At 40.1% G+C, this 12,982-nt stretch overlaps 1 protein-coding gene across 1 annotated transcript in view; it reads left to right on the plus strand.

The window, feature by feature from the left end:
- The window catches only part of TOP1 (DNA topoisomerase I), a 349,577-nt gene that overhangs the window by 140,106 nt on the left and 196,489 nt on the right, over nt 1-12,982 (plus strand). Inside the window, exon 3 of the mRNA XM_029612494.1 lies at nt 4,189-4,372. Coding sequence (XP_029468354.1) covers nt 4,189-4,372 — 184 coding nt within the window. The remainder of the gene's footprint in view (nt 1-4,188; nt 4,373-12,982) is intronic.

The raw sequence follows: 12,982 nt of genomic DNA on the forward strand, positions 1-12,982 counted from the left end.
CTGGGTCAGACCAAGGATCCATCAAGCCCAGCTTTCTGTTTCCAACAGAGGCCAATCCAGGCCATAAGAACCTGGCAAGTACCCAAAAACTAAGTCTATTCCATTTTACCATTGCTAATGGCAGTGGCTATTCTCTAACCTGGTGTTTTATCCTGGGTTTTTCTAAGTTGTCAGCCTTGTTAATGGAGATCTTGAAGAATGTTTTCGATAAGATTTCCTCACATCGACTGTGTGATGCTCCATATATGTATTTCCAGGTGTAGAAATTCCCTTTAGACGAATCTGCACCCTGTCAGAACTGGAAATAAAGGCTCTTTGAGAGTACTTAAAGAAAAACTTAGAGAAGTTGTATTCAGCACTCTGTCCCCATCGGGGGCACCCATCTTTGTATCAAAGAAGGATCACTGTCTCTGACCTTGTATAGATTGAGTTTTAAATGCCATAACAGTCAATAATCGATACCCCTTGTCCCCGATGAATGAACTACTGGAATGCCTTCAGATGGCCAAAATATTTACCAAACTCAGTTTGAGGGGTGATTACAATCTGATCCAGATTTGAGAAGGGGATGAATGGAAAACAGCTATTCAAACACGCTGTGGGAACTTTGAATAACTAGTAATACCGTTTGGCTTAAGAAATGTCCCTACTATGTTTCAGCATCTGATAAATTAAATATTTCAGGACATGCTAGATCAGAGTTTGGTTATCTTTTTAGACAACATTCTGATATTCTCTGAAGATCCAAAAGAGCATGACCAGCGAGTCTGCCAGGTCTTAGACTGTCTTCGGAAATATAAGCTTGGTGGCAAGCTTGAGAATTGCAAATTTGGCAAGCAGACAGTGGAATTCCTGAGCCACATAATCTCCCCCGAAGGAGTGCAGATTGACCCGGTAAGCTCAATGGAGTAGCCTAATGGCCAGCATCCGTGAATATTAGAGAAATCCAGTGTTTCCTGGGATTTGCAAATTGTTATTGGCGTTTTATCCTGAGTTTTTCTAAGTTGTCTGCCTTGTTAATGGAGATCTTGAAGAACGGTTCCCCCTTCAAGTGGGCTTACAAAAAGCAGTTGGCCTTTGAGTGGGTGAAAGAGGCCTTTACAACAGCTCCAATTTTAGTGTACCCAGACCCACAGCAATCGTTTATTGTTGGGGGGGGGGGTTTGTTTTTTCTTTACATTTTTAATTTATTAATTTTTTACAAATAATAACAAAGATCAACTTTGCAATGAAAATTGAGACAATCTTAAAGAAATCTCTAATACAATATGCAGCTAAACAAGAAACATTATTCTCTTATTCTTTTCCCTAGGAAACTTTGGGAGAGAGAGAAAAGAAAAAACAAAGGAGTTTTTCAATGAAACTTAATTATACAAAAATGCTGCTTGATACCCCATAAAACCTATATGATCCACACTTGTACTACATGTTAATTACAGGATGTTGTACTCTAATATTCAAGAACTCCCATAATTGCTCAGGACTGAAAAAAATGTAGGTATTACCAGAAAACTTAATTGAACATTTACAAGGATATCATAACAAAAAGCTCGCACCCTATTATTAACAGGACAAATCTGAGTAGAAATACCTACAGTACCTGAATGTAAACCGATGTGATATCTCAGATCGCATGTCGGTATATAAAAAAATAATAAATAAAATAATAAAATAAAACTGTCTCTGACGCGCAGAGGAGAAGCTAGCAGCGGTAGTCGTGGATCAGGCGGGCTCAACGATACCTCCCCAGGTGAAAATGGGGCTTCTCTCCCTGCCACGCCAGCGGGGCTTGATGCCCTCAAATCTGGGGTAGGGACAGTAAGTTCAGATATAAATCGCTGATCTAAGGGAATGTCTGATTCGGATGGAAAAATTTGAACCTTCCCTTTCCTTTTATGAAGCATAATAAAGGTAAATAATGTAGATAGGGAATCTGGAAATGGAATAGCTTGAAAGACGTCCTCTCAGGCAGCCATCTTGTCCTCCAGCAATCGTTTATTGTGGAGGCTGATGCGTTCATGGGGGTACTTGGGGAGATTTTATCATAGAAAAAGGGACCAAAAGACTTCCTTCACCCATGTACATGTTATTCTTGCAAGCTTACAGCTGCTGAAAAGAATTATCATATCTACAAAAAGGAATATAAAAACTGCGTTTAAAGAATGGCACCATCTTCTGGAAGGAGCCTGCCACCAAGTCCATGTATTTACTGATCACAACCTAGAATTCCTAAAGAACACATGAAATATGAACTCCACAGAAGAACGGTCTCTTTTCTTCTCCCATTTTGACTTTATCTTAACTTATAGATTGGGCTTTATGAACAGCAGAGCAGATGATGTGTCCTGGAGGGAAGAGGAAGATGCTGCAGAGCCAGAAGCCCCTTCACCCATCCTCCTACCAGAGAACTTTGTCTGTAGAACTGGAAATTTGAAGTTAATGGAGGTCATACAGAGGGATCTGTAGCACGACAAGTTTGCACAAACCCAGCTGTAGGGATTAGAAAAAGGAGCAGGAAATACCATGTTGGATAACCAAGGAACCCTCTTTTATCGAAAGGAGCGACTGTACATACCAGAAGGATCATCATGTTTACAGGTAATGCAAAGTTGCCATTAATTTCCATTAGCAAATCATCTTGGTTGCCATAAAACCAAAGAACTAGTAGCCTCAAAATTTTGGTGGCTGGGATGAAGCCAAGAGATAACTGAGTATGTTATTTCTTGTGATGTGGGCAACCAGAATAAGATACCGTCCATATGAACTATTCTTGTCATTACCAGTGCTCTCAGGACCTTGGGAGTGGATATCCATGGATTTTATTGTGGACTTACCACTTTCACAGGGGAAGACCTTGATCTTGGTTTTGGTGGATTCCTTTACCAAGATGGCCTAATTGCTAAGCGCTATGGATCTTTCCTCATCTTGTGAGACAGCAGACCGGTTAGGCCGCGAGGTAATATGTTTCCATATAGTTTTGGATCGAGGCTCCCAGTTTGTGGCTTATTTGTGGTGGAAATAAATAAACTCTTGTATTTCCAGCTCTATTTATTACCTGCAATCTGATGGACAGACGGCGTGGCTAAATGGAACATTAGAGCAGTATCTTCAGTGTTTCTGTAACTACAGTCAGACAAACTGGGTACATCTACTACTGAAGGCAGAGTTTGCATATCACAACTCTGAACATTTGGTGAATAAGACATCTCCTTTCTTCACGAATTTTGGTGTCCATCCCCAATTTTATTCAGGAAAAGCTTGGAAGTGAAGAATCCCTGTAACCATGTAGAGAGTGAAAGACCTAACAAATTTACATATGCAGGTCCAACGTGAATTGGAACAGGTCTAAGATTCACAGATGTTTGTGGATTGATGACATCAAGAAGCCCCCCTAGTTTGCAGTAGGAGATAAAGTCTGGGTTTCCACAAGGCACATAAGGAGCAAAAGGCCATCCAATAAACTCAAGCAGAAGTTTATGGAACCTTTTCTAATCCAGGAACAAGTAATTCCAGGCTCTTTTCAGCTGCAGTTCCCAGTCAAATCTACACATGCATCCTGCCTTCCATGTGCTTTCCTGAAGACCTACAAATCTAACCAGTTTCCAGGAAGACGCCCTCCCCCCAGCCCAAAACACACACACATAGCACCAGTCACAGTAAAGGGGCATCAGGAATTTACCACCAACTAGATCTTAGATGAAAGAGTTATTTGAATATCTGGGGATATTTGCACTGTTTGGTGGACTGGAAAGGGTATGGTCCTAAATATTGTAGTTGAGAACCAACTCAAAATGTCAATGCAAAGGAATTGGTAGCCAAATTCTGTCGAACACCTGGAAAAGTTAAGGTTAAGAGACCCAAGAGGAACTGCTGATGGGGAGTTACTCTGTCAGGGGCGGGGTTCGAACCCGCAGCCTCTATGTTCAAGACCAGGGAATCTTAAGGCGGAACCCAGGGACTTTGAAGCAACAATAATCCTCTGGTAAATATTAATCAAAGTAATGTTAGGAGGAGATGCCCTTGTAGGCAAGCATTAGGTATGGCTGTAGTAGGTATCTGTATTTAAGGAAGCCCAGCTTGCCACACCTTTGCTTGTCCAACAGCTCACACGGAGTTTGCTTCATGTTACCCTGTTGCCTGGCCATGTTCCAGATTTCTGATGTCTGGTTTCTGTTCCGGTCTTGGCAGTGCCTTCTGGACTCTTCTTGCTCATGGCTCCTGTTCCAGCCCTTCCATTGCATTCTGTGCTCTTGCTACCTGCCTCCTCGCCTGGGAAGACCTGGAAGCTGCCTGCACCCAAGGACTTAACCCGAGGGAACAACATCTACTACAGGCAGACGATCACTGCATCAGAGTGCCTGTCTTGTCCAAGGTACATCCATTACTAACTATATCCAATTCACAGACCCTTATGGAGTGAGCTGTGATACCTGATGATATGGCATAACCTGCTTTTCTGTAAAAAATAAATAAATAAATGAAGATGAATCAGTTCCCTTTTAAATTAGAAGAGGACTCTCAGAAAATTCCAGGAGCATTGCAATTTATTCAGCCATCAAAGCAGCCTAATGCAGTCCCTTTTCATAAAGTTTTGCAAGATTTACAATCTAAATTCTGAAGAATTCCACTTTCCATATCTCCGGTGGCAAGAAACATTGATTTAAAATACACAGTAAAACAATGTCCTGGCCATACTGAGTTACAGTTGCTATATGATATTCTAGTGGTAGCTGTGTAAAATGCAAAAAATAATCAAAAACTTTTTCTTTGTGCTATCTGGCAAAGACTCCAAATTATTCTCTGTTGGTAAAAAATTTTATCAATTTGCCATTTTATAATCAAGATCTTTAGCCAATCAGTTGCAGATGATACATATTTAAATAATACTCTGCAAAAAGTAAGACAAGAACATAGGACAGCTGGACCAAAGCAGCATTGTGCCACCACTAGATGATACTGATGAATGCACAAAGCATGTGACCAGATCAATCTATGATTTATGTGATACAGCTTCCAGATCATCTACAATAAAACTCCAGTCTTAGAGAAGATGTATACAAGAAACTGGTAGATGCCCCTTGCACTAGGGATAACTTATTTGGTGAGAAGATTAAAGAGGCAGTAGATGTCATAATGCAACATTGTACAGTGCTACAATGGATATTCCACACAAAGGAAATTCCAGGAAACAGTATTATTCTCACAGGAAGTACCATCCCTACTCCTATTCCAAAAAAGTCCATATAAAAAATCAGTCGCAACAATAACTTCACCACAGTGGCAATCCAGACCTTGAGTTTGAGATAGCAGCAGAGACAGCCTCCAAATATGTCCCAAAAATCTAATCAGAGTTTTTTTTTTTATTTCCAAATTCTCACCCTTTCCCAGTTATTTCAAAACCTATCTCAATGATCTTGCATTGAGAATTGGGTTCTCAAGATAATCAGCAATGGATATTGTCTAAATTCCCTATCCATTCCTTCTTTTCATCAAAATCTTTTTTTCTCCAGACCAGCTTCAGCACCGAAGCTTATGGTTGAAACCAGCATCTACATCCAGTGTCTCTCAGAATTCCTCATATCCATTTTCTTCATTCCTTAAAATGGTAGATGAACCCTTCCAACCTACTTTTTGGACAATCTTTCCATCCATCACAAGTACAGCCAGTCCTAAAGACAGATGCTTCTCTTCAGTATTAGGGAGACTATCTCAACACTTTGTGTACTCAATGGACTAGTTCAAAAGAGAATCTAATTTTCACATCAATAACTAGAACTCAAGGCCATTTTCAAGGCACTTCTGGTATTCGAGCTTTGGTTAAAATAATTCTCTAAGGACAAGCAGAATGGCAGTTCTCACACATGGGTGACATCATCAGACGGCGCCTGGAACCGAACTTTTGACTTCAAAGCTTCTAGAAGCTTTTAATATGGCCTACTGAGCTTGTGCAGCCCTAGTCACTTTCCTATCTCCCAGGCCGGGCCCATAAGTCTCATCTTTTTCACAGAACCTGCAAGTCATGGTTCTTTTTCTCTCTCTCTATCACACAGCTACTGCAGTGAAAGTTTCTGGAGCTGCAGGAGCGGTTTCTTGCAGGGCCCTGCAGGTTTATTTTCCTACCTTTAGGTAGGCAGGTTTTGTCTGTTTTGAATCTTTCTTGATTTTAACCTTTTTATTTCTGTGTGATCAAGATGGGTTTCTTACTGCCGGGGGTTTGTTTGGGTACAGACCACAGTTTCTGCTGGCTTCCACTAGTAGGTCATATCATTTTAAATGAAAGAGACTTTTTGGTGTACTTTTCATAGTGAGGATCCTTTCAAATATTCTGTTTTTTGCAATATCCTCCTCCATTTTTCACACTGGTCCTCAAATCAAATTCACTTAGATTACTTCAAAATGCTATAGCGGCATACCATCAGCACTTCCACAATTTACTAGTTCCTCATCCTTTGGTTGCTAGGTTTATCAAAGGTCTTTATCATGTATGTCCTATTAAAGAACTTCGGGCCTAGTGGGACCTCCGTGTTCTTTCTCAGCTAATGAAGCCTCTGTTTGAACCTTTAGCAACCACAGATTTAAAATCTTGCTTGTTTGTTATAGCAGTGACATCAGCATGCAGAGTAAGTGAGCTTCAAGCCTTGATCCCATATGCTCCATATTTACACATTTTTAAAAATACAATGCTTCTCAGGATTCATCCTAAATTTTTACCAAAAGTTGTAACAGACTTTCATTTAAACCAAATAATTACTCTTCCTACTTTTTTCCCCTGAGACCTCATTTTTCACCTGTAATACAGTCTCTTCATGCTTTAAATTACAGAAGAGCTATCTTGCTTTATTTAGAAAGGACAAAATCTTTCAAAAAATCTCTTTGATTGTTTATTTCATTTGACCTGTCTAAGCAAGGTCATTCAGTTACACTGGGAAAGGCATCCTAATAATGTTTGTTTAGTATTTCTTTCTGTTTCACTAATGCTGGTCCTCATCTTTCTGAAAGGATAAAAGCAGATCAAGTACGAGTGACTGAAACTTCAGTAGCCTTTCAGTGTTCAATTTCAGTTCAAGATATATATGTAAAGCAACTACTTGGTCTTCAGTGCACACTTTCTCTAAACTTTATTTCCTTGACCAGACTCTAGTAAGACTGCCTGATCAAAATTATAATCATTACGAAACTTAAATAAGAGTCTCGGCTATCCCTCCCACCACTTAAAAAATGTTTATGGGTTGCTATGATCCTATTAGTTAAAATTAAGTATGCAACCCTCAGCTTTGGAGTCCCCACTTGTGCAGCCGAATTTGTATCTGCTTGTCCACAAAGAAAGCATGGACAGCAGGACAAATCAGCTGCACAATCCCATCTTCCTCCCCTTAGTTGAAGCTTACTGAAGACATGTTCCACGATGGCAGCGCAGGAATTCCCACCCGTACTCAGAGAAGTATTTTTCTCTGAGCTATGAGGAAGCACGTTTCTGTCATGGCGCCGACATATGTCATTCCACTTGTGCCCTGATGGCCATGCAGAGCTTCTGTTACAGGTAGGCAACTTTGATATACTGAAGATGCTTATTAAATCAAACGGTTACATTGCTTGATTGAATGACATCATGTGTTTCATTCTGAGCAGCAGCAGAGAGAATTTTTCTGGTGTCAAATTTTAAATTAAAATACAAATAGTATTGGCCCTTCATAATGAAGGCTCAATAAACAAGGTGATAACCTTTATAGTGGAATAACTTAATGCATCTGATATATTAAATTAGACCAATAAAAAAAAGGTCTCACCTACAATTTATTTTTTTACCCTTATTTCTACATCTACAAGTGGACTAACATGACAGCCACAATATTTTGCCTGAGTGTTTTATAACTAAATTTTATGTACTGAGCTGGGAACTTCTTACTGCTGATCATTTCACTTCCATTGCTGATCTTACTGTCACACTCTTAAACAATAAGGGGTTCCTAGCACATTGTCTAATATGTTACTATGCAGCAAGGCGTCTCCCCTCATTGTGTTCTTGTCACAAGTCTGTGATGAAGGATGCATCATAATTCACAGATTCTTGGAATTCTGATGGGAGTTGTGATGTGAAAACTTCTCCTGTGGTCCCTGAAACTGGACTGAGACTACAATCTAATTTCCCATAGGCCCTTTTTAGCTGGTATATGAGCCAAATGGCCTAGAGGTGAAAGGAACTGTATGCTGTAATGCTGTCACCATTCCCCTCAGCCATTGAATGGTAGTAAAACCTGGACATAGTATCTCATTATATAGATGGCTTACCCAAGCATGTACAATAGTGGTCCTCAAGGACCACAAAATAGTCTGGTTTTCAGGTTAATCAAAATATGCAAGTTAATGCTTCTTAGGTTATATATAATCAAATATATCCTATAAATATTCATTGTAGATCTTCTGAAAGAGAGATCTGTGATTGACCCTCAAGGACTGGAGTGGCACACCCCTAGCCTAAGCAGATATACCAAGTTATTTGCATTATGGACAGTTTACCTGAGACCACATGTCCTTTTTAAAACTAAATGTGTAGCTCAATATAAAGACTAGGTTATTGTTCCTGGCTAACACATCTACAACATTGGCTACTGATTTATTTATTTCAAAGATTTATAGCCTGCTCTATTTTATTGTAAGCTGACAAATCAATCCTACTGCTACCACAATCGAAAAAAACTGACTCTGATTTGACCATTGTTTAATTGATAGTGCTAATTATTTATAAATGTAGTACTCCAAAGTTTATGGTATGCCATGGAATAACCTGGGTCTCTTATGATTGAGGACATAAGGCATGCCAAGCAGATGGGCTTTCATGTTGCATGCCTCATTCTGTTGTATTGATGTTTGCATTAAGTGTCATGTTACAGTCTAAATTCAATAATACACTTTTTTAACATCCTATCATGAAGATATTATTCTTTGAAATACAGATTTTTACAATGTACATACTATTAGAGAGGAAAAAAGATTTGCTAATCTCCTTTTCGTGTTTCGTGCATCAATTGTTGCATAAAATTCCTTGGCATTTTTGACCTGCCAGATTACTGTGTTGGCCAAGCGTTTCAATGTCCCTTCGGATATGATGCTTATGCATTTGTGTTTCTGAACTGAATGTTGAAATCTCAACTAACAAGTCTGATTTCCAAGCTATCCACAGTGAATATGCATGAGATGTATTTCCAGATACTAGGTCTCCAATAACATGCAAATATAATTCATGCAAATTCAATATCTGTATTCTGAGAAAAAAAAAAAAAAGACAGGTTAGGTGAGGCTCCAAGACTTGCTGAAAAATAGTGCAGACAGAAAACGATTAGTCATGGTATTGCTGGTTGGTTACTCATAAGAAAACTACTATGTTTGAATGTAGATTTGTTTTCAGAGCATGATTCCTGCCCATGATGTCACATAGCAAAATGTCTTTGACAGCAGTGTATTAAACAGTCTGTCATTGCCACCACTCTGTTGGAAAGTGACTCGAGAGCTGATATGATGTGTTGCCTGGCTGATCCCAGGAAACTGAGTTTGCACACTGGTGTGTCTGTATGTCTTTTTGTTGGCACTAAGTTACATTCCATATCTCCACTTGTTTTTTCACTTCCCAGGCAATTTTTTTTCCAGCAGGTTTTTCTTTTTTTCAGTTTTTCCTCTTAAAGTGTGCCTTAGTGGTTTTTTATTTGCTCTTTCTAACTCACAGATAGGTTTAGCAGTGGTTTTGAGCTTTTATTTCTTTTTGTTATCCTTGTTAGTAGGTTTCTGGCCGCATTCCTTTTTTTTCTTTATCTAAAGTCAATAAAAATTGCTTCTCATTTTTATTTCACATCATATCTGTTTTTCTGGCAATGTCAGAAAAGATGACCAGCTGCTTCAGGAAGTGCCCAGAGTACAGTCAAATGTTGTCCACCAATGATAGTCATAAGTCCTGCTGTAAGGGTTTGGGGTAGGTTCATGATGTGTTCCTCTGCAGCATCTGCTCCAGGATATCAACAAGAGCTATCAAGTTTCAGCAGATTAATTACAGTTTCATTAGGCAACTGAAGAATTTGACCAGTCTCAAAAGCTACACCAGTCATGTTTGAATCCATGATGAAAAATGTTCCAGGTCGTCTAAGAAGCATGCTATGGAATCCCCAGAGCATGAGAATGCTATGTTCCAGTCCTTTATAGCATCTTACTAGATTTATATGGTCCAGCACTTGCACACCATTCTGGAACGGGCACAGGGATTCACTGATCACTTCCCACAAAAAGGTCAAGTTAAATTCTGTTCACTGCTGGTTGAAGAAGCAGAGTGTGAAAAACATCTTAGCATAAGAAGCTTTTGAGAAGGCATTGACAACCTCTGCAGTGGTGGTAGATAACTGCCACCATAAGTATCTGCACTTATGTAGTCTTCATGAAGACATTTACATTTATTGGATTTCTGAATCGCCCAACACAATGAAGGCCTGGGTGATGAACAATAGATACATACATAATAATGTAAACAAGAAAGGCTTGCTGACATGCCTTGTACTGAAGGGAGTTGCGATGGAGAAGGTACAGAGAAGGGCAACCAAAATGATAAAGGGGATGGAATAGCTCCCCTATGAGGAAAGGCTGAAGAGGTTAGGGCTGTTCAGCTTGGAGAAGCGACGGATGAGGGGGGATATGATAGAGGTCTTTAAAATCATGAGAGGTCTTGAACGAGTAGATGTGAATCGGTTATTTACACTTTCGAATAATAGAAGGACTAGGGGGCATTTCATGAAGTTAGCAAGTAGCACATTTAAGACTAATCGGAGAAAATTCTTTTTCACTGAACACACAATAAAGCTCTGGAATTTGTTGCCAGAGGATGTGGTTGGTGCAGTTGGTGTAGTTGGGTTCAAGAAAGATTTGGATGAGTTCTTGGAGGAGAAGTCCATTAACGGCTATTAATCAAATTTACTTAGGGAATGGCCACTGCTATTGATTGCATCAGTGGCATGGGATCTTCTTGGTGTTTTGGTAATTGCCAGGTTCTTGTGGCCTGGTTTGGCCTCCGTTGGAGGCAGGGTGCTGGGCTTGATGGGCCCTTGGTCTGACCCAGCTTGGCAATTTCTTATGTTCTTAGTCAAGGAAGTTGTGGGGGTCCTTAAAGACATTTGATGTTTTAGGTTCTTTCCAGTATCACTTCTGAACCAGCACCCAGGAGCTATTTGTGTCAGGAACTTTGAACTACCTTTTCACTCGAAGATGCTTCCAGAGTCCAACTCATCTTAGACAGCAACAGGGCATCGCCATTGTGAAGCCAGAAGTTCTAAGCCTCAATTCACTACCCAGTCAAAATCAAGGATGGGTTTTTGTATACTTCTTTTTGTTTCAGAAGAACTCTCTGCCAGAAGGAGGCTGAGGTTTTAGATAAAAATTTGGCCCATAGTAACCTCTGACAATTGGGTGCTACAGATTACAGCATCAGGAATTACTAATTGTGTAGTTATTCACCCTTTTTCAGGCCAAGATGTTCAAAACAGTATCACTGCAGGAAAATGGGTGGGGATTCTGCTTCAGGTATTTTCTGATCCTAAAGAAGACTGGGAGGATATAATCCCATTGTAGACTTAGAGGCTTTGAACAAATACTTCATGAAAGAGAAGTTTGAGATGCTTAGCTCAGGAACCTTAGTTCCTTTTCTAAATAAAGGGGACTGGCTAGTTCTCTGGATTTGAAGAAAGCACACATCCAAGTTACAGGAAGTTTCTCATATTTGTTGTAGGGTCAAATCACCTTCAATACCACTTGCAGCTTTTTGGCCTAGGTTCAACTATGCAGATATTTACCAAATTTCATCATGGTGTTCTTTAAGCAGACTAATGATATATGTGTTTCCCTATGTCAGTAATATTCACTACCCGCTATTGAGGGACACAAACAAGTCAGATTTTCAGGACATCCCTAATGAATATACCTGAGGTAGGTTTGCATGCACACTGTCTCCTCTGTATGCAAACCTATCTTATGCATATTCCTCAGGGATATCCTGAAAACCTGACCTGTTTTTGACCCTTGAGGGCTTGAAGTGAATGCCATTGCCCTATGTGGAAGATTGGCTGGTCAAAGGTACCTCCCAGGCAAAGGCAAACAAATCCATGCACAACATCTTTTGGATGCTGAAGTTGTAAGGGTTTGTTATCAATTGCTGTAAATCTAAAGTCAGCCTGACACCTCAGTTGGAATTTGTTTGGCTCTGTGAGACTAGACATGATTATCTGCTAGCAGAATCTTAGATTTGGTGTCTGCAGTGAAGGAAGTCAAGAGAAGTCAGCATCAGCCTGAACCACATTGATGACTGGGTCTTATGGTTTCAACTGTCCATATAATCCTCATTGCACACCCAATGGACATTAAAGTCCCAGTAGGATCAAGCCATTCAGGGGCTATAGGAACACGTCAATGTACTAGGGAGGCTAAAAGATTCACAGTTTTCATAACTCTCATTCCAGTTTAGCAAAAAATAAAATGCCCTTCCAAATTCAGCTCTCCAGTTATTTTAACTACAGATAAACTGGGGAGCTTACCTAAATAGACTTCATACCCAGTGTCCCTGGTCCCTCCAGGAGAGAACATTTTCATGTGAACCTCCTGAAGCTAAAGATATGTTGTTATATGCAGTGTTGCCTTGGGAAAGTCCTTCCTGTACTGCAGTGCTGGCTGCCTCAGCATGATTCCCTGCCCTAGGCCTATGCCCCACATCTATTGAATAATGCCCTGATTCTTCTGCTTGCTACTTTAGTCTCTCCTTTCTATCCCTGTGGCAGGCAGCACTGTGGATGACAGGAGGGGCTGCATCAGGGAGTGCTCCCTGTAGCAATGATGGACAGAGAAAGGCCTCATCCTTGCTCCAGCCCATCCCCTCCTATTCATCACCCATCCCTTCTTGTTGCCTGGAGTATAAAGCTCTTCTTTGATATACTAATTCTGTTCTAGCTGAGAAGGG

Source organism: Rhinatrema bivittatum, chromosome 8 (assembly GCF_901001135.1).
Source record: "Rhinatrema bivittatum chromosome 8, aRhiBiv1.1, whole genome shotgun sequence".
In the NCBI taxonomy this organism is placed as follows: Eukaryota; Metazoa; Chordata; class Amphibia; order Gymnophiona; family Rhinatrematidae; genus Rhinatrema; species Rhinatrema bivittatum.